The following is a 26,604-nucleotide window of genomic DNA, read 5'->3' on the forward strand; positions in this document are numbered from 1 at the left end:
TGGTTTCCCATTAATTTCAGATTTTCAACATACTGTAAGAGGTGGTCTTATGGTTTTATTATTGCACATATTGTTAAGAAATCATTGAAATAAATTGAGGATCAAACTGACTGGGGGTAATCTCTTACACTGATTTAACGAACCATTTGGCAGCATAACAGATCTCTCATGTAATCTACTGTATATTTGAATGTCAATCAGAGCATGAAATAATGAAAAATGCATGTTCCATTCAAAATATACATTGTCAGTGCTGGTTGGAATAATATTTGAGAATGATAGTTTTTATAAAAGGGCAAAAATACAAGAAAGCATGTCTAGATATTGGGGGGCTTTAATCAAATAGAGATTGCGCTTGCATTTCAGTATTTCTCAATATTTTAGTCATCCTTTTTCTCTGTAAGCAATTTATTCACATTACATTAGTGTTCAGTAAGCCCCTGGGCTCTTGTGTACTGTATTGTCGTATCATATGACTGTACTGTTCTTTCTTGTGCTATGAGCAGGCCGCTTGTTCTGGACCCAAACAACCCCACTCAATCTGCACATACACAAGAACTGCACTGCTTGGGATGAAGAGCCAGGAAGTGTTCTCTCAGGCCACTGCTGAACGTGGTTCAGGGTTATGGTACCATTTTCCAGTACTTCATAATAATTACAGACCAAATTGCAATACCTTATCTGTGGGTATATTTATTTTATGACAATGACATACTGTATTCAAAAAGACACACACTATAAAGCTTTATTTACAAATATAGACAAAAATGTTAACACTCCATTTACACCTTCCCTTTGAGATTCAGTAAAAAAAAAAGAAAAAAAAAAGTGTTCAGAGGAACAGCAGTGTAGATTCTTTGCAGCCCATTGATTGTTCTAACAAAATATTGTCTTTCAAAAATGTTTATATTACAGATGACAATATGTAGGTGTGATCAAGATAGACGAAAGGTGGTATGTTTCTGTATATTGTGGAAATACGAATGCCAACATGGCAGGACTTGGACAGTTTATTTGGGAAATACCAGTGTGGGCAGTGCCTAATGCAGGATCTCTTTGGAGTAGGATTAGAAACTATTTAGCAGTTGGAGAGAAATCCAAAAGTGATTTATGAAGTGTTCTTTGCCCATAATGCTGTAGTACATGCTGTATTTTGACTGAGACACTGCATTCCTCTGCTGAACAGGAGCACATACATATGGCTGGCTAACCCTGGACACTGCTGGATGGGAAAATAGTTATGTATATCCAGCTGTGAAACATCCCTCAGTATTAGTGGCTAAATGAGCCTCTGCCACTTCACTTCAGCTGATAATGAGCATTCTGGTTAAACTGGCTCCATCATGCTGGAGTAGGCTATACATTGACGGTGGTTAAAGCAAGCCACTCCCCCTTCAGAGTAAAGCACTTTAAGAATGTGAGTTGAGAGGGGCGACCTGAATGCAGACAAAACTGTGATCGTGGAAAAGCCAGTCAGTTCAAGGTTTTGTATGGGATGGCCTCATCTATGTTAGTTAGACTTTACGGGAGTATGTCTGTGGTGTGAATAGCAGTACTAACTCTCTCTTGATCTCTGGTTTTTGTCATGGCTGTAAACAAGGCTGGCATCCAGCTCGACCGGTTGGTCCTCACTCAAGTTCTGTCCTTCATCCTGGGCGTGGTCTGTTTCGGCGTAAACATGGGCGTGGTCAGTCTCAGCGTAAATGTCATCGTGGTCAGTCTCATTGTAAACGTGGTCAGTGTCGGTGTCAACGTGGTCAGTCTCATTATAAACATGGTCAGTGTCGGTGTAATCACGGTCTGACTCGGCCCACCGCGCCTCCTGCGCTCCCCCCTCTTGCTCCTGGCTGTAGGCCTGGCAGAGCGCCAGGCTCAGGATCTCCTTCTTCTCCTTGTAGAAGCGCAGCTCCCTCCCGCTCCTCCGTGCCTCCCCCAGCTCCCTCAGGGCCAGCTGCAGCTCCTGGGAGATCGATCCCGGGCCCTGCCGCTCCCGCACCAGCCAGTCCAGCGCCATGTGGCTCCGCGTGTACTCGTCCAGAGCATGCTGGGAGTAGTACGAGATCACTTCCTGTGTGGAGGGAAGCACAGGGGGATTAGCGCCGAGGCTCTGAACTGTGATGTTTGGCAGCCATTTTGTGATGAAAATCAATAATGTTAGAGAGAGATAGTTATCGTGTAGCTTTATGTGCTTTATGTATTTATTGTACGCTTTATGTATCACTGTGTTTCCAGTGGCTGCAAATTTTCTAAAGACAAAAAGAGCTATTGCCTTTACTCTAGGTTGGAAAGATGACCTCATAAGATTTTCATAGTAATTACACAATGAAAAAGAATTCCTCATTCAAAAATATTTTTACCTGGCGAGAACACTTTCTTTCTCGAAAGACCTTCAGCGTTCCATTCCAGTGCAGAAGCTGGAACACGGTCATTATCTCCTAAACATTAGCAGGGAGAGAGAAATACATGATTTTTGAGTGTAACATATAATCAAGTCAGAGAAAATATATTCCAAACAGCCACATTACTGTATCCAGCAAAAATATTCTGTCATCTGGCTCACTTAATATGAAGCTATATTACACAAAAAAATCAAAGTTGTTTATAACTTTATATATTTGTAATGATTCACCTTGATCCCTGTTGAAATGTAATTTTATAAATTCTATCTTAGTGGAATTTAGCCAAACATTTTAGATTGTCAACACAATGAAATGCACATGTGGATGGACTCCAGCATCTCATCACATTCAGGGAACTGTTATTTTTCAAGATAAGTCCAAGAAACTCGAAAATCTTATCCTGGGGTAGTGTTGTTTGAAGGATGATTTACCTACAATCCAAATCTACTCATGATACTAACATAGCTGCGTAGCAGGTGTCATTTTAAATGACCCTAACACTTCATTAGATTTCCCCACTACAGACTTGGGGGTGTATATTTTGGATGTATTCCATGAACACTGGTTTAGTTTAGACTGAATGTAAATGGTGGGGTATCGGCTGCTCCCTTCCAACTAATTACATATAACTTATTTAAACACAAGTTTAAACCAGAGGGCATTTCACAGCCTGATCCTTACTGTATTACTGTACTGTATTACTGTCTGCTCATGTTCTTCTCAAGCAACAGAGTATGAATGGAGCTGGCCATTACTTTTATGGCAGGAAATGTTGACTATTTGTACAGTGAAATACACTTTTTCCTTTCTTGAATGCACTTTACCCCAAATTGAATAAATTTGGACCTGAACATGAATTTCACATAAGAATATCTTATTATTTAAAAGTGACAAGTTGGTCAAATAATTTTAAATAAGTTATATTCTGAAAGGTAGTTACAGTACAGTTTGTTTCAGATATCAATAACTTATTAATAGCCTACAGTGGATCCATTACATTACAGTCTTATCCAAGGCAAATTACAAGAGCGGAGAGTATCAGTGTTACTGTCAGAAATGCAAAATGCATTGCAGGTGGTGCTATCTTATTCCAGTCAAACAATATTTTTCCCCACAACATGATGATTCTGGAACTCTTATATCTTAATCTTTTGTTAAATTCACGAATAATACAATTGACAATCACAGCTGTAATTAGCTCCTCCTGGTCATTTTCATGGGAATGAAATGTTGGTTAAACTAAAATTCTGACTGTACTGAAGACTAAACTAACACGTGATCATTAACCAGCTGTAGAAACTTCTAGGCTGTATGTATGACGTTGGCAGTAATGTTCCCTTACCTGAAACTCCAGCATGGTTTTTCCTAGGTTGGATTCCAACATAAGGCAGTAGGCACCTATGCTTGTGCTTGGATCCGAGGCGTCGCTTATGCAGCCCTAATACGTGTGAACAAAAAAGAAAAAAACAAATAAACATAAAACATAAATAACTATTAACTTGGCTGACAACCTATAGGCCTAGTTATAGGTCTTGTATTATTCTGTGTACCTTATGTGCCATATAAAGTAATAGGTGGAAAAATGCAAGTCTCAAAAATTGGCAACACATTTTATTATTTGGAGCTGAAGAGTTTATGCCTTATTTTAACCTATTATGGGTGGGTCTGTCATTCTGCACCTCTAACCAGGCTGTGATATTTTAAAGTTCTTGATGAAGTAATGTTTCATAAGAGAGCACTGCACATCGGGCAAATGTTAACATTTCACGGAGACTGAGCAGCACGTAGCTTAACTCCAGCAGAACAATGCAGAATTACTCCCAGTGCCCGGAGGGACATCGCTGTATTTCAAACGAGGCCGAAGTCCCTATTTAAGCTTTCAGAAAAGTTCACCTTCACAAGATAAAGGCTTCTGTCTCCTCGTATGAGTTCGATGTTGTTAAACACTTTGTCAGTGGCCTATACATGTGTATCAGGCGGAACAGAGGGAACAAAGAAATAAAATATGGGGCTTAGACCACACACACGCGCGCACACACAACCCTGTCATCCCAATTACCCCCGGTGACACCTAATAGATAACTGGCATATAAAACTGACAGGGGGAGCTGAACCTTCTCTGTGTGCATCGGCCCTGCTAATTACTGCTGTACACCGCCGTGTGGTGCGGCTCTGGCACAGCTGGGCTCTGAGCGATCGTGCGTCCGCTCTTTGTGCTCCCAGGACCACACTGCTGGATGGGTGGCCTCTGCCCCTCCCTCAGAGGCACTAAATCGCTCTGTACTCTCTGGCCCGCCACCATGTTAACTATTGCGCTCCCAGAACATAAATATGTCTAACCCCGCTGGATGTGAAAAAAATGGAGAAATGTGCTGGACTGTTTCACATGACTGGAATCATATTTTCATATTGTACCCTTATCACTCAAACAAGTGGTTTGTATGAAGTAAAATGCCCAATGTTTGTTATTATAAATTGCAGTTCACCATTTCATTGATGAGAACTGAATTTTTAGTTGTCCAAATTCACCTGGTCTACACCCCCTTCAGTTGTAGTGTAGAAAGCAGATTTGTGAGCAATCACATTAAAAACAACTTGCTGCCTTTCTAGAGATGAACAAACCCAGGAAAGGTGTATGGTTGGTTTTTATGAACCTGTGTTGCTGGTTTGGCCATTTTGGCCTGAAGGATACATTGTATAGTAAGTAGCTTATGAATATTTTACCCAAAAAACAGTTCCTATTTGATATACACTCAGTGAGCACTTTAGTAGGTATTTATTAGACTCCTGCTGCTGTAACCTATCCCCTTACAGCCGGGGTGTCGAACTCCAGTCCTGGAAGGCCGCAGTGTATGCTGGTATTTGTGGTTTCCTTTCAATCAGCAGCCAATTAAGGTCATGAGAACAAGGTGTGTGGACTCTTTATCCAATGAAAGACTCAAGAAATTCTTGCTAAAACATCAAAAACCAGCAGACACTGCAGTCCTCCAGGACTGGAGTTTGACACCCCTGCCTTAGATGTTTGACGCATTGTGTGTTCAGAGATGTTCTTATGCATACCACTGTTGTAATGTGTGGTTATTTGCATTACTGTCACCTTCCGGTCAGCTTGACCCTTCTCTACTGACCTCTCTCATTAACAAGGCATTTTTGTGTTCACAGGTAACAAACAGGTAACCATGTTTACTGGGGCACACACACGCACACAGGTAATTTCGGAGCTCACATACATCACACACACACACACACACACACACACACACACACACAGGTGTGTGAGCTCCAAGTAATTTAGGTAATTTAGGTAATTTAGGTAATTTAGGTAATTTACACACACACAGGTTATTTTGGAGCTCATACACACACACCCACCCACACACACACACACACCCACACACACACACACACACACACACACACACAGGTTATTTTGGAGCACACACACACACACATACACACACACACACACACACACAGGTTATTTTGGAGCACACACACACACACACAGGTTATTCTGGAGCACACACACACACACACACACAGGCACATCAGCAGCTCACACTCGCCGTGGCCGCTGCCTCCTCCAGGCTGTGTGAGATGAACTCAGGGGTGATCTGTCGGGTCGGGAGCTCGTTGAAGAGCGAGTTCATCAGCGCGATCCGGGCCGCGTCCCGCCTGGCCTCCGCCTTGGTGAAACAGCACTGAGGGACAGGTCAAAGGTCAGCAGGACCAGGAGCAGTCATGCATCACATACTTCAGTGTGATTGGTACTTTGTTCTCTGTTGGTTGTGTGAAATTCTCAGGAGCAAATCGAGTTGAATGCAACATAACTGCAATGTTACTGGATTTTTACACTGATATTTCTCCTTTATCCTAAACTGCAACATTTACCACCAATCAAACACAGATTATAGGCGTTGACTTGTCCAAATTAGCATGCATACAATGTAATTAAAAATACTTGCATGCATTCTCAAATACAATATTGCAATGCTGCAGAGAGATGATTACCTTGATATTGGCTATGGAAAAAAATATTAATGAATTAGGTTAAAATGAATTAATCCCTCTAAATTTGAGATGATGTTCTCCTAAATTCTCCCAGATTGTTGTGAGGTCACACTTACTGAACGTCAGTCACACTGCTAGTGGAATGAGTTTATGGAGAGTATAGGTGGCATAAACCACCACGCATAAGCATGTGATTGATGAGCTGCAGGGCTCACATGACGTGTTTTGTTTACCAGCTGGCTGCAGGCTTACAGCTCTGTAACCGTCCCCACGCACGCTCTATTAGGCCAGCTCCAGTTCTGAAGTTAACATCAGCTTTTGGCTTTGTGCTGCTGGTGAAAAGCCAATTGTACAGGTCACAATGGCGCCATTGAAAGCGACTGGCGATCCCAGCGGAACAATACGAGCAGAAAGAAACGGCCGCGGTGGACACGTGGGGAGAATACGGAGGAGGCAGAAAGCAGAAAGCGCTTTGATCGCTGAGGTAAAAACACAAGACATCGCCTTGGCCAAATCATTCTGCCACTGCTGGCGGAAGAAATGAGCCTCACAACGCTAGCCGAGGAACTGAACGTAAGCTTTTTCTGTTCCACCGAGGACAAGGGCCACAGATCAAAGACGGCAGCAACCTTCTGTTCAAACGGCCACTGCTTCTCACAGGCAAACACGCTTGTGCGTGAAAACCTTTGAAGAGGCAGCTGCCACCCCGGAAAATACTTGGAGTTGGTTCTCCTTGTAAACATGCACACTAAACACGAATGTGGAGTAATTGAATTGTGGGACTCCTGTGTTTATGCCCTCATCTCTCGCTCTGTTGAAGTTACAGTACACAGGCCTGGCCCTTGCATTCCCAACGATAAGAAACTCGACAAGAAGTTTGAGGCTTAGACTTGGGCGTAATAATCACATTACAAAACAAGAGCTGCTTTGTGAGTGTGGCATACTTTTGAAACTGGGCTAAATCAAATGAGGCGAAGGTTTGTCTCATGTCAATGGTTAGACACACTGCCCTCTGTAAACGATTAATTTAAGTAGTAAGGGCCACTAACATAAAAGATAAGAATTGCATGTGTGTTATCTGTGTGTCTGTTCAGTTTATATCAAGGGGGCCTGGGGCCTGGCAATAATATTCAATGCATTCAATGTGGCACATTTTACACCCTCCCACCTATGGCTTGTGTCAAACTTGGAAAAAGAAGTGATGAGCTTACTACTGTACTGTGACATCATTTAATAAAGCCTCTTATAGCATATGATTGTCCCAAGTAACTAGCTAGACACAACTAAACCATGGAACCGTAAAACTAATAGCTGATGACAAAAAGAGAATCTTAGGACTGCATGCATCATGTATGCACACACACACACACACACACACACACACACACACACTAACCACACACAGACACACACACTCACTATAACACACACACACTGACACACTCACACACACTCTGTCTAACAAACACACAAAGAAGAAGAAAAAATCTATTCAGGGCTCATCCTGGCCATGTTCAGGATCATTCTGTCTGTACTGAGAGAAGGAGCTGATTTGTGGAGAGTCCTCCTAATTTGACTAATCAGAAGCACATGTAGCCAGTGCTGCTCTCACACACAGCGCTGATCTCTCACACAGTGCTGCTCACACACACAGTGCTGCTCTCACACACAGCACTGTTCTCATACACAGCGCTGCTCTCACACACAGCACTGTTCTCACACACAGTGCTGCTCTCACACACAGTGCTGCTCTCTCACACAGTGCTGCTCTCACACACAGCACTGTTCTCACACAGTGCTGCTCTCACACATAGTGCTGATCTCACACAGTGCTGCTCTCACACACAGTGCTGATCTCACACACAGTGCTGCTCTCTCACACAGTGCTGCTCTCGCACACAGTGCTGCTCTCTCACACAGTGCTGCTCTCACACACAGCACTGTTCTCACACAGTGCTGCTCTCACACAGTGCTGCTCTCACACATAGTGCTGATCTCACACAGTGCTGCTCTCACACATAGTGCTGATCTCACACAGTGCTGCTCTCACACACAGTGCTGCTCTCGCACACAGCGCTGATCTCACACAGCGCTGCTCTCTTTAATTTGTTTCAAAGTTCCCCAGGTTTGTGCTCTTGGTCCATACTTCTAGGTGCCATGACCTCAAATAGCAAAGCAGGGACTAAATTGTGTTTTCATTTAAGGCTCATATATAGGCCTGGGAGCTGATGCCAAGAACTACTGTAAGTGCCAACAGATTAAGCACTTACTCACGCAACGCTGAGTGCCTCCAGCACACGGTCTCCTACGGCCATTAAACCTGACTCATTAAAATGAATCAGTTTTGTACATCTGTGTTTGGATGGAGCAAACCCCAGGAGCATCTCTGCTACTGGGGGACCAGGGTTGCCCACCCCTGGCCTAACGGATGCAGAATAATTACCTGGAAGGTGAATAATTACCTGGAAGTTTCCAAAGCAGCTGCCTCCAGGCAGGGTGACGTAGCAGATGTAGGGGGGGCTGGGGGAGGGGGCGGACTCATACACCACCAAGCTGTCTGATTGGACAATGCCTCTGTGTGCTTGTTTCTGCTCCCAGAAGTAATGCAGCATTGCTACGACGTTGACTGAAAACACACACAGAGAGCACGTCAGGAACAGCACACTGCATTACATCACATTAGATGGATTCCACAGATACTTTTATCCAAAGCGACGGTAAGTGTTTACTGAAGGTCATTCGAACAACTACAGAACCGGTTGGATAAGGTACAAGTCACATAAAGTATCAGTTGTTTACAGCCAGTAAACAAGTCAGTAAGTATGGCATGTGAAACCAGAAGCAGATAGTACTTCCAGTACACAGTGCACAAGCCTCACTTTTTATTCATTTCCCTTCAGCATTTGGAAAAAGTAATTTTTAAAACTGCTGCCCTAAAAAGAGTTCCAGAACATGGGACATGACATTTAACTTTAACCCATGGAAGAATTGTAAAAATCAGTTAAGCAGAGTTTTAAGGGTTAACAGTTCTATAGTCTGGTTTATTGCATTCTGTATTGTCCCTATTACCAGAATGACTTCATATGTAAATCCTCAATCTACACCAAGCGGTCAGAGAAGGACTGCCCATTGAGGAAGACAGAGTGTTCTGGTGCTGAGGGACACTGCACATCTGGAGGATAGCTCCACGGCTCAGGGAAGCTTATGATAATGGTCCAGCCGGGGCGGTCCCTGAGGACAGGAGAGTCTCATAATCAACCTCAGGTGCCCGTTCTACTTATACCCTTCTGACCTAAAATCATGTCTGTGATTTCTTAGGTGGGCGAGACAAACTTCACAATCATTGTGTTTTGCTTTCTGTATTTCAGACAGCTGTGCTTTTGGAAAAATCAGGGATGAAACATATGAAACATTTTAATGATGTAAAAAAAAAGAAAGAAATTGGCAAGCAAATTGATTGTGGGGCTCATTGTCAAGCGGTCATTGATTTTTAATTCAAAGGTATTATAGAACAAAGATAATTCAAGTTAAAATGTAACTGCAATTTAAAAAACGAAAAAACTTCTCTGAACTTTTCAGTTTCAGTTCACACGCATTAAATGGCCGCTTTTCTCTGGATTGACTTCAAATAAGAGACTGAAATTCCACAAGGATATAAAGGTCTTTTTAATCTTTGGATAACCAAACTACACATGCAATTATTCAAACCGAAGTTTCAAAGTGCAAAACATAACAAACCTTCAAGCTCAGCATGACCCACTGCATGATTAAAATAATTAGCAAAATTACCGTATTCATGCAGCAAGGGCTCTTCTTTAATTAGGCCTACCCAGGGACAGCCCGTGAAGGAAGGCTGTTATTATAACTGTCTGAATTTCAAAAGTTACAGTAGCTTCATTTAGTGCACAGAATTAGGCCAAACTGCATGTTGGTTCATAAGCAATTTATGGAGTTAAAATTTTATTTTTTATAACTAGACCTATGAAGTCAGATATGATGTGCGAATATGCTATTTCACCATGACTAGTAATCCAAAGACAATTTTCTTATGATACTTGGCAGAAAATTTTACTTGAGTCATAGTCTGATACATGTCTTTGACAACACGAACTTGCACCTTTTTATTTAATCTTGTTTGACATACACTTGAGATTATTAATACAGCGCAGAAGTGTCCTGATGAAAGAAGATGCCATATAAGGCCACAGAAGCCCCCGTCACAGATGAGCACATGGAGAACACAGGGCCAGTTTGCTCTGCTGTTTATTGAACTGGTCCAGCGCCAAGGCATTTCCCAGAGTTTCTACGCAGTCCATCAACGTTACCCCAGAGAGGAAGTGCCAGGCAGCTAAAATGGCCTGCAATTTGTCTTTGGGGTGTAAGCCCAATTTAGATTTTTGCTGAAACGCTGGTTTCCCCGAGGACCATTATCTTAAAAGAAACAATGTGTTGGTGTAGGAGAGGAGAGGAGGTACACTGTTGGATGGAGTTTGACTGTCTGAAAGTGTGTTCCTTCTGAGCCTGCGGACTGTTTGAAGCGATCTGTCAGCAGTCTCTTCAGGGAACGGCTGCTGTCTGCACTTGTGTCATGCAGAACATTCCAGAAAGACTAGTCAGTTTTCTATGTAATACACTGCATAACATAGACAGACATTGTTATCCTTCGTTTAAAGTATTTGACTTATTTTGTTTATCCAACGTAAAACAATGTAACACTTGTACAATTAGCTGCAAACAGGTCCTTTTCACCTGTTTAATATTCAAGAAAACAACAGCATGCTGAAGAATAGTTTTGCATAAATTTAGTAGTGGCGAACAGTACCAGTTTAATTGAATTGATTTATTGTCTAATGTATTTATATTTTATTTCTTTTTCATGACCACGCTGTTCGTACTGTAAACAGTGTCTTCCATTAACTTCTGTGGAACAAACTGTTCAGCTGCTTTGACTGTAGAATGTATGACAACATAAATGGCTGTGATGTGCTCTGGGATGACTGAATCCTGGCTATGTTAGCAGCTGCTGTGGCTGGTCTGGTGCGGTTATGTGATGATGAATAATTAGCCATAGCGCTGCTCAGAAAGGGAAGGGTTTCAGTCGGTAAGCTTTTCCTCATCTCAATGCGCAGTATAGACCCTAGTTGGCCACTTTGCTTGCATCTCCAAAGCTAGATGGACAGTACCCCAGTGTATTGCCTGGGCAGCTCAACAGGTGGACAATAAAAGCATATGGCTATAATCATTGCACAAAATGTGCTTTCTCGCTATACTTGTTATATGTTCCCATTACAGAGAATGTTGATGCTGAGATGTATTAGGCTTAGATTGCAATTGGGGAATTGGGAAATGAAATAAAGATTGGAACTTTTAGCAGGATTGAAGGAAGGAGTTCACTCTTGGTTAAGTTTAGAAGCTGGGTAGGTGAAGTGCATTCCAATCATATGATTTCAATGTGTCTAATTATTTTCACAGACTGGTTATATTGAATATAATGCATGTCTGGATAAACACACTTCAACATAACTAAACACAAGCACTATGAGATGGAATCCATTTTATATTATTTTAAGGTGACAGGTTCAATAAGTATCTCAGGGTGGTAACAAAGGCTTGTTTTAATATACAGAAGATTCCTTTCTTAATTGTAATGGAAATAAGATTATAACTGGGCACTACCATGTAAATATAGTTTTAAATCAGAGAGAGATTATATTACCTTATTTTAAATAAAAACTGCTATGTTCACGGATCCTATTACCTTGAATTGCACAAATTCAAACATCACAGTGTTTGGAATGGCAGTTATACATCTGACAGCTGCTCCTCTACAGTGCAATACTGGTATCATAAACAGTAAAAGAATCCCATAATTCATTGCACTTGTTCTCTGTTTGCAGTAAAAGTTGGGCATTCCTTTTGCTGCTATATTTTCATGGGTTTTTGTGTAAATATAAAATTAAGACAGTAAACATCAAAGACGTTTGTTTAAAGATTGGAGAACTTTCAATAATTTCCCAGCAGAAACTGGCACAAAAGTGAAGACATGCTCCACAGACACAATGGAGGCTGCCAGTCTGTCAAACAGATCTAAACAAACCCCAAATTATTTTCTGAAGTGTCTGTTCTCTGAATATACTGGACCGGCACATAGATTCGGATTGCTTTGAACACAGTCCTTTACAAATTACCATAATCCAAACAAATACGAATATTCACAGTTGAATATACTGAATTAAGCCTAATTATGAAAAGGTCCATCTCCTTATTTACATAGCACTTGTACAAAACCACACATTTACAGCACACACATAGTGCAAATTAGGCGTGTAAATTAGTGTGTCATTTTTTATCTACTGTGGATGGAAATATTACCGAGAACCAAAATGACTAATTTATGAGAATTGGCAGAGTTGAATTGAAAGTGAAGACAACTACTACTGGCTTGGAGACATGCATATGCAGCAAACAAAATATTTTGGAAGCAATATTGCATAAAATATTTCACCCAAAACAACAATAGAAAGAACTACTTTTGGAAAAACTTCTGCTACTATTTCTAAACCACAGGCACTCCTGTCATTCTACCTTGGTGTGATCTCTGAGTCGTATCATAACTGCTGTGTTTCTGAGTGTAAGTGCAGAGTTTGGGTGAAAGCATGTGCAGCCCATGGAGAGCTCCTGTCTCTGTGTAAGAGGGGTCCCAGGTCGGTGCAGGAGAGGGGGGGGGGGGGGGGTCAGCGCTACTCACCGTCCTTTAGGGCACTGCTGCTGTGGCCATGCTGCAGCAGCTGGGACAGCATCTCCCCCTGAGACCCCCGAGCCCCATCCATCCCAGCAGCCACTGCTCCGGACTCACACGGGCGCTGTCCGCATTCTCAGAGAGACGCTCAGCACTTCACTCCAGCTCCTGCCCAGACCGATCCGGCGTGTGTGAGGCGCTAAGAGCTCTCTCTCTCTCTCTTCTCCACTGCTCTCTTTTCCCTTTTTTCAGCCCCTGTACATCTGCCAATCAGGCGCAGAGGGGCTGGTAACCCCCCCCCCCCGGGGGTCCTCCTCTGTGGCTGCTCCACCTTTGTGTAGCGGCGCGCTAATTAGCCTCGAGGCGGGCTGACATACCCCTCTCCCTCTCCTCCATCTTATTGAGCACACCCACTGATTGCCTAAATCAGCCGCCTAATCCCCACTCAGGAATGTGGCCCTTCCTCGGCCACAGCAGCTGCCAAAGCTCCCGCCCCGACACAAAGAGCCGTGTACTCCCAGAAAAGGGTCATTACAAAGCAGATTCAAAGATTCAAAAAAGTTAGTATGCTGTTTCCCACCTGCTGCGAATACATTTTTTGGGTGGTTAAGACAGAACATTTTCAGGGTCTCAATAGGCCTTATAAAGTAGTTAGTAGTTAAATATATACATTATTTTAAAGAAAACAAACAATTTGCAGAAAGGTCCTGTACGCGAAGGTCTGCAATTTCTCAACTTCTGAAAAAAGGGACTCATTTTGTAAATAACGAGTGCAAATAGTGCAATAACTTTAAAGCTTGTAATGCTTTTATATGATGCCAGATTCACAGATAAATATGTAAATACTCCAAAGAATGTGAAAGGCAGAGGAAAATAACTTTGATTACAGTTAAGCTGTGTCCACTCCATTGCAGCTCTCACATAATTTCTGTGATATCAGGGCCAGCGTTTTGATCCGACGCAGACTAAGGGCCGTGCAGGAGTGGAGATTGATGAAAGGATCCTGTACTTTTGCACAACATCCTTTCCAACACTGACAATTATTTCTTATTTCTTGTTGCTTTATTTCATGTCCAAATCTACTATAAGCCAGAATCCATTTTGAGTCTTTCATCAGCACCAAAATCCAATACTAATTTCACCCTCTGTCTCTCTGGCTGTCTGGAGGAAGCCTGCATTGTGCAGCCCTGCGATTCAGAGTGTGGAAGCTCTGAGAACCTCTTCAATAAAGGCTTATAACCATCATTAAACTGGCCGGCCTGAATGGACATTGTTCCCTGATGAATTAATCCACTTCCTGTCTTAAGGAGCCGCTTATAAAAGTATAATTGCGGGCTGATATATTCATTACCCACAAAGCCCGGACAGACTTAGACTTCCCTTTTTGTCCGTTTGAACTTCATTACTGGCACGATCAATTGTTCATTTTTCAACTGTCACATTCATCAATATTCACGTTAATTTTTTCTTCTTCCCCTCGCTGAATTGCGGTGACTTCATTTTATCGCTCTTTTTCAAATCTTCAAAACCAAAATCAGAACCCCACCCCCCGCCCAAAAAAACCCATCCCAAATTCCTGTGGTCTTTATGGGGAGCGTAGTCAGTCCTTTCACTGGCCGTCCTCATTGTTAGAGGCCTCTGGGAATGGAGACAAGTGCTTTGCATAAGTGACAATCCCCACTCCCTCTCCCCCTGACAATAGCCGCATTGAAGGGAATAAGCTTGCATCCCAAATCAAATAGTTCTATAAGCTCTTCAGAAAAGCGCCGTTCTATAGCCAGACCTTGTGTACGCTGGCAGACCTGCTTCCCAGAGTTGGGCCGGACATTTCAGGAGCGAAGGCGTTAAGTTAGCCATGTCCTGTAAAAAAGGCTTGTTTTCCCGTTCCGCTTTATGTCATTCACATGCAAAAGAGGGATGCAAAAAAAGGAATTTGGGTGGAAAAAAACCCCCAATTCCTTCCTAAAAACCTGCTTGTTATGTAAAAACCTTGGAAAAAAACATAGAGAGAGACCATTGCCGTGGCGGGATCAAAACAAGCCTGGCTCTTGTCCTGTCAATCAATTTCAGCCTGGAGGGTGGGGGATGGAAGGGAACAGAAAACAAACTGGGGAGGGAAAGGGGGGGGGGGGGGGGTTGGAGTGTGTGTGTGTGTGTGCGTGTGTGTGTGCGTGCGTGAGTGTTCGTGCGTGCGTGTGCGTGCGGTGGTACGGAGACTTTGAAGGGACATGTGTATGTTTTCACTGGAGCCTGCCGGCCTGCCTCAACATGAGCAGCGGGCCGGAGTGGAATCGGTCTGCTGAGCAGAGGAAACAAAGTCCAACGTTCCTGTAAACACTAGTCATGAGAACTCCATGTGTCCACTACACACGCAGGGAGAGACACGGCACTGCCTCAGACACACAGAGAACTCCTGTTCTACACATGGCCATGCATATGCACGCTGTTTACATTAAGGGTCGGGCAACCCTGGTTCTGGTCGAGATGGTCCTAGTTCTTGTTCCGTCCAAACCTTGAACTACAGAAATTGATTCATTTTAATTAATCAGGTTTAATAAATGCAGGAGATCATGTGCGTTTCACCATTTGGAATATTCAGCCTCAGAATTTTAATAATCTATAAAACTCTTGTGATCAAGCTCAGTGGGAGCACAAAGGGCATTAGTGCTCCAGGACCAGGGCTGTCTAAGATTTGCATGCTACACTTTGCATCACTGAAGTTATAACAGTGATAAGGTCTCTGAAAAACACTCCAGATCTAATTCCAATTGTCTTCAACTTCAATTATTAAAAATTATTATTAAACTATAGGTATATTATATTATTGTTATTCTGATGAAGCTGGACATAGGGGAGAAATAGAAATCTCTGAAATACTGGCTAGTCCTGAGCCCAGCCAGGATCTGGCTAATTCCTAGACTGAGACATCATAATAAGAAACCCATCCATTTGCAGTTGCAGTACGTAGTATTTCTTAACTTATACATGGTGCATATTTTTTATTGCTCCATATTCCTACATAGCATCATGGTTTAGTCACAATCTTGCAATAGTTACTATGAAGTGTTATTATAAATAAACTTATCTGTAGGTCATCCGGGATTTAGTGGTGTGGCAAATAATCAGCATATTAAATAAATACGAAAACATGGGCCAAGCTTTTGGATAGCTGAAATTCCAATTTGTTCAATCACACAGAATACAGGTCTGTACGTTCAAACTTGTCCATAATCCAACTTGTCACGCTTAACAGTCGCTACAACTCCTGACTTTCTGTAGTGAAGTTGGATTTAACTGCCATTTCCACACCAGGAGGTACCATGCGCCACTCATCTCTGACATTAAACGTGTTTATTTTGGGCTATCGGGACAGATCTGGGATGGGACGGGGGAAGTGTTGATACAAGCTGCCATCTTCCTGTGTAGAGTGCCTTTTGTTTGAGCCAGGAGGCGTTCTAATGTAAACGGAGCATACCAGGTCTGCACAATGCCCTCTTCTGACCCAACTCCCTGCTGGAGGAGGAAGGGGGAACACGGAGAGAAGGAGCCAGGGATGGAGGGAGAAAGGGAGAGAGGAAGGGAGGTGGAGAGGCCATCCTGCTAGAAAAAAGCAGCTCAAGCCAGCTGCTTGATCAGCCATCAGCTCAGACAAACTACCAGCACTAGCTGGTTGACCAGCTCATACCCAGCTAGACCAGCTTATGACCAGCTTGACCAGCTCAATTCTCAAGCTAGCATAGATTTTACAGCAGAGCAGGAGTCCCAAAGTGCAGCAGATTGGAACCTACTCATTCACTTTCTCACTCACTCACTTTCTCCAGTCACATAGCAACATAAACCAGCTCAAAACCAAAAGCTTCCCTATAAGCGGCCATATTGTGTAAACAAGCATAAAGACAGAGACAGACAGGTTCTAGCAGCAAAGGAGTCAGGTGGGCGGGTTCCTGGCCTTAGTGCAGGACCCAGGAGAGATTTGCGTTTTGTTTCCCCTGATGCGAGATGGGGCCAAGCCTATCCCGCTCAATAGACATACAGATTTATACCGCCTGTAGGATCCTGGTATAAAGCTTTAAATACCTGCTACCAGCGGTTTCAAAACAAAGCTTGTGCTGGCCAAACCGTGTTGAGTTGGTCTAACTGGTTGACCAGCTACCAGCTGTTTCTGAACCTAGCTTTAGAGGTTTATTTCAGCAGGGGACAACTTTGACCCCAAACGCTTACACCTTAGTCTTCAGGCCCTCATATTTCAGTTAAAGTGCTGGAGTCGCTCAGGATTTAATGTGAAATCGCACAGCTACATTGTAGCTCACACTACTGTAAAAGAGAACAGAGCAATCCATCTTCAAAGACAGGTTTTTATTTTCTGTTTAGATCTGTGGGGAGAAAAAGAACATGAAGACAAACATAATAGCTATGATCATGTATGTAATAGCAGTTTGTCTTCCTGTTCTGTAGGCATTTTCTGCCAATAAAAAACTTGGCGAATGCGAAATTGCGCTTTCCCGATCTTTTCCAGCTGAACCACCAAGACAGAAAGTCGTGTCTGTCTAACCAGAATAGTTATGAGTAATTACACACACGGTATAACTGCCTGTGAGGCGGTGTTGTGTCTGGAGGTTCACATCATGTACGGCGTGTTTATCACACCATCTGGAGTGAAGAAACAAGCGACAGGAGGATGGAGATGCTCCCCCGTCCATTTCGCCTGAATGAAGGCAAGGGTGTCCCTGAAGATTTTTTATACCGATTTCCTCGAAACTGACTTCCGACTAACTGATGCTGTGGCAATTAAGAATCCTTGACATAACCTCAAGTAGTTTCACAGACAAATACTGCACACCGGACATGTCACTTCACAAAAGCCTGCTCTTGAAACCGAACAGGTTGATTTCATAGGCCTGTATTAATGCAAAGAGTGGTAAACTGCTATAAACTGTATTAATGAAAACTTCACAACACATTGCTTTCAAATGAGCAAAAAAAAAATCTAACCAACGAAAGGAGCCCTCTTCTAAAATTGATGAGTTTATTGATCTTATTGACTTCCACAGAGTGAGATAATGCAGAAAAGCACCATCCTGAAAGTGGCGTGTGAAATGGCTAGCCTGTGCCCATAACAGGCTCCAGAGTGGTGTGTGAAACAGTGTGGGGCTCATTACAATCACTTATTTTTCACCCTCTTCTTTTCCTTGAGTCTAGCTCCACCCATCTGGGGAGGCAGAAAAGATAGCAAGACCAAAAAAATCTAGAAAATGTGAATTATTTGGAATATTGGAATGTCCTTGCTCCTTCAAACATCAGTTTGAAGCAACAATCAATTACAGATGTGGTAGATGCGTGGCAGATGGGGAGAGGTGGACCTACAGGTTGATCATTTATACAACACGCAATCGGGGAAAAATACTTGTTTCCATGAAACTCATGTATCCATGCTGAAGAAAACTTCAGGAACCTCCTAGCTCCTTGAAGGAACAGTTAAGAGAATTTCCATAAAAACAGCAGACGTTGATCGATTTCTTGGTCAAGGAACAAGGAGACAGGAGGTGAAAAATAAGCAATCGGAAAGAGCCCACAGTCTGTGTAGCGGGCTCCGCCTCCTCAGCCCTTGAGTGGCGTGTGAAGCTGCCAATCCCTGCGTCCGTAGCTCAGCCCCAGAAGGAGGCGGCCTCCAGGCTGCTCTTGATGTTGTGGAGGTTGTCCCGCCTGGCCTTCGTCACCAGGTTGGCCTCGCCCTTCTGCAGACGCCGTCTCTGTGCTGACTTCTGCTGCTTACTGAGCTGCCTCTTCACCTTCTGCTTCACCAGCTCCTGAACAAGGACAGACAAACCAGCCAATCGTCAGTCTCCAGATCACCTGACCTGATGAAGGTTTCCTATAATACCTCAATAGCTGTAGCTCGTAAACACAGTGATTCACCCAGTTTTGACCTCAGACACTATCACACAGTGCCTGGAAAGTGAAGCAATAGCTTGTGAGCTTAGTGCCCTGCAATCTGGTGGGTTCTCGTGAGTTTTAGCAGCATTACATCATAGGTTAAAGGTGGAGTTCATTTGAATCCCTGCGGGCAACTGGAGCCATATTTACACAAGATCAGAGTCAGAAGTAGCTGATCATGCATGGACAAGGTACATCCGTCAACTCTCTCACATCAGTGTCAACCTGATCCGGCTCATACTACAGAAAGGTTGTGAACGTGGCAAATACTGATGTGCTTCATCAAAAAACTATTCATTTTAAAATGTACACTGAATTGGAACTTTATATAAACACATTTTTTGGAGAATTGTAAATAAATGGAGAAAATGTCGATGGGTAGGTACAGTCGGGTAGTTAGGTTAGGTTAGAGTAGGAAAAATACTGATGCAAGACAGATTTGAACATATAAATGTTCTGATCAAGTGATCAAAAGGTTTTGCGCTGATTAACTCTTTAAATAAAATTTTTCTGGAAATAGTAAGCATATGGGAAAGTATATCTGGATATGTATTAACTTGCCCTTGAAAAGGCACATTTAGAAATGCAATCCAAAAACTGGTCCCAGAGTTTAATCTTAGTGATTGTGAAACAAATACATGACATAACTGTTATGACAGTGATATCGGTGCCTCCTGGGCATTTTTCCAGAAATAAGGAGAGTAACTCATGAAGGAGAAGCCAAAGCAGGTCATCAGAATGTAGATAAAAAGCTTGAAGCTGGTCCATCAGCAACACTGTACAATCTTTTTATTATTTTTAAAAGAAGAAAATCCCAAGTGCTTTAGGTCTGACGTAGTGTATCCACTCCAAAAGGATATTCATTTCAAATACATTTTTGATTTGGAGCCCACTTAATCATGGGCAAAAAATTATACTGCCAGATATATTGTATTGTAAATGACCTCAGAAAGGGTTAACTTTTGGATCCATTTAGCATAGCTAAGCTGCAGTGGTTTCCTGATCAAACAGTTTGAGCATTTTCAGGATTAACAGTAAACGGTGCGCGATTCACTTCAAAAGATCCTTTGTTGTTTCGCCTCACGAGTCGTAACCTAAAATGCATCATGTGACAGGATGCCTGGCGGTAAAGAGCATACACGATTAGCACAGTTAGCGTTAGCATCCCTCATTCACTTCGGAGCCTCCAGACCACAGCATCTCCCGGCCAGCCGGCAATCAGCGCAACCCAATATCCACTAGGTCAGGGGTCAGAGGTCAGGGGGCAGAGGGCAGGAATAGGGCAGCCCACAAACTGCTTACTTCCTGTCCCCTGAAACGCCTCGACACGTTCCAAACCAATGAGACCACACAGGTCACCCATTTTCCCTCTGTCATGCTTTAATAATGGGACGGGGCAGAGTGCACATTTGGCTATAATCTGTTACCTTATATACTTCCCTCTCCCACACACTACTAGCAACACAAGACTATATGGGTGATGCTATTACAAATGTGCATTAGGCTAAAACACTGTAAAATGCTGTTCCAATGGCTTATAATTTAATGCACAATATTCCTTTTATGAATGACTTCCAGTACAGAAAATGTGATTCTGGTAATTCAAATGTGGAAAACAATTGAGTTGTTCAAAAATTATAAATAAAGTTCTGCAGCAGCACCTTTTCAGACCTTATCAGAGCTAATAGAAAATCATCTTACAGCTTTGTTCAACACTGTTCACAGAAGAACGGTCACCATGACAAAATGAAGTGAGCGGTCTTGTTTGGTCTGTACTGACCGGTGGTATGGTGGAGAAACTGGCCACACTCCCCACAGTTGTTTCACTGGTGGTTCTCCTCCTGTGTTCCTGGATGTGAAGCAGGCTCTCCTGGTCTCTGTGGAGAATCAACATTGTTTTCAAACTGTGGAGCAACATCTACCGGAACCAAGCACTCGCCCAGGCAACAACCGCAACAAACCCGCAACCAACTATAATTAATTATACAACTCCATAATTCCATAAAATTACTCCAAACTCTGGTTACTTGTGGAATCTGAAACAGTCACTGGCCTTGTCACTCCTTAAGACAGTATAAAACTGTCCGTACTACAACAGCAACGGAACATCTGAAACTGACTTTTGGCAGTCTTGAGTTATGTTATGTTACAGCAGTGTCGCTAATGGGGACTCTTGCACAGTACCTGAATGGCTTGAACTCTTTATTGGCAGCGGAGATGTTGAGTAATTCAGGACACCCATCGCCCTCCTCCAGGTCCCTGTCACACACTGGGTAAACACAGGCCTCTGGGCTGAGTGCTTCACTGGCATCGGCCTCTTCCTCTTCATAGACCTCCGATTCTGCCGTTTCCTGGGGTTCCTGGACCTTTGGTTCTTCTGGTTCCTGTGGTTCCTGGGCCTTTTGTTCGTGTGTTTCACAGTCCTCTGATTCTAGTTCTGTTGGATCGGGTTCGAGGTGGCTGTCGGACCGTGCGGTTCCCTGACTGGACCGGTCCCCCTCCCCCACCCTCAGCCCATCCAGCTCTTGCAGAGCGTGCCTGAACTCCTCCATTTCCCCCTCCGACAGGGCGGCCAGCGTGTCTGAGGCCTGGGTGTGGCCTTCATCTTCATCCCCCTCCTCCTCCTCCTCCTCCTCCTCATCCTCAGGGCCAGCTGGGTGTAGGAGCTGGTCGTCCTCCTGCATGACTTTGGTGTAGCCGCTGGCAGAGATCTCTACGTCCAACGAGCACTCTCTCCTACAACACAACGCAACAAGAGCATTCAGAGAACAAACAAACACACCAAATCAACTAAAGAAGTTACAAAAGCACCATCGTCAAAGAGATAATTTGTAATTGCTGCCGTGTGGTACCAGAAGAGGTTTCTTTGTATGAAAACCCATTAAATAATGGGTATTAAAGTCCATTCCTGGACAAAGCCTTGGGAATGAGGTTTGAGGAACATTTAGCCAATCAATGACCAAACAAAAAACAAAACAAAAAAAACACTGGTAGTAAAACAGGGAGACTATGGCCATCCAGGACTGGATTCTGACACCTCAGTCTTAAATGAAATGGGAACAAATTACCTGATGTCTTTAAACGTGGGGTGCAGCTCACTTTCGTAATTGAACCGTCTGCTGAAGAAATCGCGAATGCACTTCACATCTCGGTCAAAATACCTGGAAGAGACCATACCATACACATAGGAACATTTTCAGTCCATGGATCCGCACACCTTTTCAAAGACAGGCTGTTCGATAGACTTGTTACACCTTGCCAGCCAGCGGATGATGGGCTCCTCCGGAGATTTCTTCTCTCCATTGGGGAGTTTTTTATTTTTTATTTACCGCATGTCCTATCTGGAGGCTCAGGGATGGTATTTCCCCTTTTTCTTCCCTTCTGCTACTCTGTAAAGCATCTTTTGTGAAAAGTGCTACTCAAATAAAATGGATTTGAATGGAAGGGCTCTCACCATTCTGCATTCTGATGAGTGGTGGACACCATCTGGGGGAAGTCGATCATGGTGACGTGGTCTTTGTCATCCAGCATGAGGTTGAACTCGTTGAAGTCTCCGTGGATCAGCCCGTGATTGGCCAGTTTCACAATCAGCTCCATGACCTCATTGTACAAAGCAGCAGGATCTTCAATGCTGCGAATCTGACATCTGCAAACACAAAAAGGCCCTTTCAATTAACCATCAGCTTGCCTGTAGCTTAGTGGATAATACATATTATTATTATTATTATTAGGTATTATTTTGTGGCCCAATTGGCACTAAGGCTGCTGGAATTGATTGGAATTATTTAATTGTCTTTGAACATAATGCTGAATCTTGAGTGCATCACCAAGAGTATGGACTGTTAAACCCTATGCAAAAGATGTTTCCGGTCTAAATCTATCAAAACCAAAACCACAAATAATGAAACCTAATCTAGTATGCATATGGTGAGGGCCTTGCTATATTCCATCAAAATGACAGCACCCGCTTTTACAACGCCATGTAATAAAAACACCATCACAAACCGGTAAAAAGACATAATAAAGCAGGTAGGATGCCCCCACTCACAGAGGATATCCATTGATGAGCTCCATGACCACAGCGTGCCTGTTGTAATCCACTGGTTTAGGGACAGGAAACCCTCGGTCATACAGAGCCTGGGATACAGATACAGAAACATGATACTCTCAGCTGCAGCAAATAAAGACCTTCTGCTGAACATAGACACAGAAATCAAGACTTCAGTGCGAATGTGATGCACTGCAATCAAAAATATTACAAAATTGGGAATGAAACCAACGGTACCAAGATCTTAGCTGCGCAAATAAATAGTATTTAAATGCATGAACCCTTAATTGTACCCCCTGCTTAGTCTAATAAACTGCAAGTCAATTATACAAAATTATTTAAATTATTATTTCAAGAACTCCTAATTTTCCAGTGGCCAATCAGGGCACAGCACTCATGCCATTTCCCCAGATTACTATGCCTCACTTCACCATTCCCACACAGCAACAATACCTTCATGTAGGCAAACTCCTTCATTGCAGAGAGGCGTGACAGGTAGAGCCAGGACATCTTGTTTCTGTGCTTGTGGTAATCCCGCTTGTTCTTGAGGTTGCGGAACGACGTCCTTCCCAGTCGGTGAAGCTTCAGAGCAAGCTGCTCTCCTTCTGGATTTGCAACAATGTAGATATCTGACCGGAAGCATAAATCAGTTAGTTACTGCCCAATGCCAAAAATGTCTTTCAACCAAATGATACAACACATTTCTGAGATGTTTGATTTTTTTTTTTTTAATAGTATATAAAGAGTAAACGGCTTAAATTGAATTACAGTACTTACCTGACTCTTTCCCCACACCCATTTGGTTCCCAACAGACGTGAGAACATCTCTTGAAGAAAATGTTTTTAAAGACAGATAATCATAGCCTCCGTAGTTCAGACGATAACCCTGAACGGCTGAAGAAAAAAAAGCAGTCAATTATGTCTTCGACGTAAACAATAAATCATTGTGAAAAGCATCAAATAACTCGAGTGATCCAATCATAATGTTGATCTCTAATTGCATTTCACTTTATACCATCGCATATGCGGAAGCTAACCACCAGCAACAGCTACAACCATACATATGAATGACAGACAATAGAAGCGGTCTAATACATACTTTTTGAGCGTTCATAAACCACCAACTTGTGCTTCACGAGTTCCCTCAGGATCTTATTGCAACCCCCGTGTCTGAGACTCGCAATAGAAGCGATGAGACTCACAGGGACAATTTCATGATTCTTCATGCCCATTTCAACCTGAAAGATATTAAACAGAATATTCCTGATAGGAAAATACCTCATGCTAACAAGAAATTGCCACGAAGTTACAAGCGATTTAGTCAGCAAAACATTGTGCCTCTTGTGAAATATACGCTGCATTAGCTAGCTAGCTAAATATGTCAGACAGCTAGCTAATAGCCTACTTACGGCAGTGAGGACCCGGAAATCATCTCTGTTAAGGTACTTCAAGATTACGACATTTAATTTCCCCATTGTATTAAATAACTTGCAACGTTTTACTTAATATTTTGGTTAATTCAACAGCAAATATAGCCGCAATGGCTACTATACAGCCATTACAAACACACGTGTTAAGCGGAAGAGACATACGTATACGTAATACGCATTACGTTTACGCTATTATGGTGACGTCAGATCCTATTTCAACCATGTGTTATAATTTATCATATCTGACGGTTGAAATTGTTTTGTGGTTTGTGTCACAGTTCTAGAGTCGGTCAGCCATCCACTTTTAAGAAAAACTGTAAATAACAGTTCAATAAAAGTTAATTCCTCAACAATATTATTGAGTTGTCGTGCTTTGTGTGTAATATGCCATTTGATAATTTCAGGAGTTGACACACACAATGTGGCACCCGTTGCATTAGTTAGTTAACTAACGTAAGACAGTATATTACAACTATTATAACATTTTGGCTTTATGGGAGGTGCACTTACAGTATTTGAACAATACTGTATATGTTACAGGTTAACATTTTATGTTTGTTTATTTGCTTTGCTGTAAACTTCGTAACACTCACTCATCAATGTCACATTTAGGAAGAATATATCCCGTAACTATGGCGACAGATATTTTTTAGAAGCTGTGACCTTCAAAGACCGCAGTGAATATTTTTTATTCTCTGCTATGAAACCTTTCTGTACCGGAACTCGTAATTCTCTGAAAAGGTATTCAACAAGCGGAACTTATTACTCAAAGAAAGGGAAATATGCTAGAGAAATCTCCTTGGCTAGCTATATGAAATCAATGTGTATGGCTCATCCGCTCAACTGACAAAAACGTTTGCCACTACATTTGTTTGAAAGAAACGTGTTTGCCTGATAGGGCTGTACATTTTCCAGCTAGTTTGCTAGATGTCATCCAAAAATTCTAACATCAGTTCGTCAAAGGTAAGAAGCAAGGCTGACTACCTTAGTTAGTTAGCTCCGTGAACGCTTTCATTTGTTAAAATGATGTCTTATCGCTGAAGCAGTTCATAGTGATTGTATAACTTGCCGAAGTTAGGCGAACTATGGCTAACCTTACTGCTATTGCAAATCAAGCAATGTCTAGTTTTCTTGCTGGGGCATTCTGTAACTAACGTTACAGTAAATTGCCCATTACTAGCTATAAAGCTACGTAGCTAAGTTACACTGTAACTGCTTAACTAGATTGATAAATAACGTTAACGTTGGACGTCCAATTAACGTCAGTTAGATAACCAGAAAACATCAACCGAGTAGGTATTTAGCACACGTGCACAGTGGTAACTTATCCAGTACATAGCTAATTAACGCTACCTAGTTAGAATTCCAAAATACGTTACACACAATTTGATTGCTAGCTAACCAGAACTGTGTGTTGATGTGGCTAATTAAATAAACAATACGTCTATAAAGTTAGTTAGTTTGCTACCAGTATTGTAGAAAGAGTAACGTTAGAGAGCTAGTGCCACCTACTGTGCCATCCGAGCACAATTTTTAACAAAACACAAATTTTGTGAAAATTTACAAAAACCTGACTGGCAGGTTATTCATAAACAGCCTACAAGTAAAGTTAATTCGTTTGTTAATTAAAGTAAATGCCCTGGAGGTGGGCAATGAGGGCCGTATCTGTTTCTGGTTTTAATGCCAACTTCTGGCCTAATGACTTCATTAGCCACATTTACACCATCTGTAAAGGTGTATGACAGCCGAACAGTTCTTCGTCTCCCACTCGGAAACATTTTACTGTGATCCAATCTATGAGTGAACCAGTATTGCAGCCAATTAGCTCATTTAGCCAGGGTAACGGGTGAAAACAAAAACACACTGGCCTTCCAGTACTAGAATTGCCCACCCCTGCTTGATGGCGACACGGCAGTCCTGCACATTTGAACTTACTTTGCAATGTGTTATAAAAGGTTACACAATTAAGCTGTGTATGCTTTAGTACTTCCCACAAAAGTAAACCATTGCCTAGTACGCAAAAACTACAGTGAGCACAATGGG

At 42.5% G+C, this 26,604-nt stretch overlaps 3 protein-coding genes across 5 annotated transcripts in view; 1 reads left to right on the top strand and 2 right to left on the bottom strand.

Annotated features, from left to right (window-relative positions):
- Window positions 1-677: 677 nt before the first annotated feature.
- Window positions 678-13,387, bottom strand: lix1 (limb and CNS expressed 1). 2 transcript variants are annotated; one of them, XM_061261394.1, is made up of 6 exons: window positions 13,159-13,387; window positions 8,873-9,036; window positions 5,966-6,100; window positions 3,742-3,837; window positions 2,358-2,435; window positions 678-2,068 (listed from the first exon to the last, which is right to left on the bottom strand). In XM_061261394.1, the coding sequence occupies exons 1-6, from the start codon at window positions 13,238-13,240 to the stop codon at window positions 1,556-1,558; spliced, it is 1,068 nt and encodes a 355-aa protein (XP_061117378.1). In that variant the 5' UTR covers window positions 13,241-13,387; the 3' UTR covers window positions 678-1,555. The 2 variants fall into 2 exon arrangements, with proteins under 2 accessions (XP_061117378.1, XP_061117377.1); XM_061261393.1 differs by having other exon boundaries at window positions 5,960-6,100.
- Window positions 13,388-17,490: 4,103 nt separating this feature from the next.
- riok2 (RIO kinase 2 (yeast)) lies at window positions 17,491-25,707 on the bottom strand. 2 transcript variants are annotated; one of them, XM_061260923.1, is made up of 10 exons: window positions 25,546-25,707; window positions 24,231-24,369; window positions 23,909-24,025; window positions 23,585-23,760; window positions 23,132-23,220; window positions 22,538-22,729; window positions 22,152-22,244; window positions 21,268-21,819; window positions 20,864-20,960; window positions 17,491-18,956 (listed from the first exon to the last, which is right to left on the bottom strand). In XM_061260923.1, the coding sequence occupies exons 2-10, from the start codon at window positions 24,361-24,363 to the stop codon at window positions 18,795-18,797; spliced, it is 1,611 nt and encodes a 536-aa protein (XP_061116907.1). In that variant the 5' UTR covers window positions 24,364-24,369; window positions 25,546-25,707; the 3' UTR covers window positions 17,491-18,794. The 2 variants fall into 2 exon arrangements, with proteins under 2 accessions (XP_061116907.1, XP_061116906.1); XM_061260922.1 differs by lacking the exon at window positions 25,546-25,707 and adding an exon at window positions 24,541-24,732.
- The window catches only part of LOC133140749 (mediator of RNA polymerase II transcription subunit 15-like), a 70,752-nt gene continuing 69,513 nt past the window's right edge, over window positions 25,366-26,604 (top strand). Inside the window, exon 1 of the mRNA XM_061260919.1 lies at window positions 25,366-25,524. Within this exon, the coding sequence (XP_061116903.1) occupies window positions 25,489-25,524 (36 nt within the window). The 5' untranslated portion in view covers window positions 25,366-25,488. The remainder of the gene's footprint in view (window positions 25,525-26,604) is intronic.

This window comes from Conger conger, chromosome 11 (assembly GCF_963514075.1).
Source record: "Conger conger chromosome 11, fConCon1.1, whole genome shotgun sequence".
Classification (NCBI taxonomy): domain Eukaryota; kingdom Metazoa; phylum Chordata; class Actinopteri; order Anguilliformes; family Congridae; genus Conger; species Conger conger.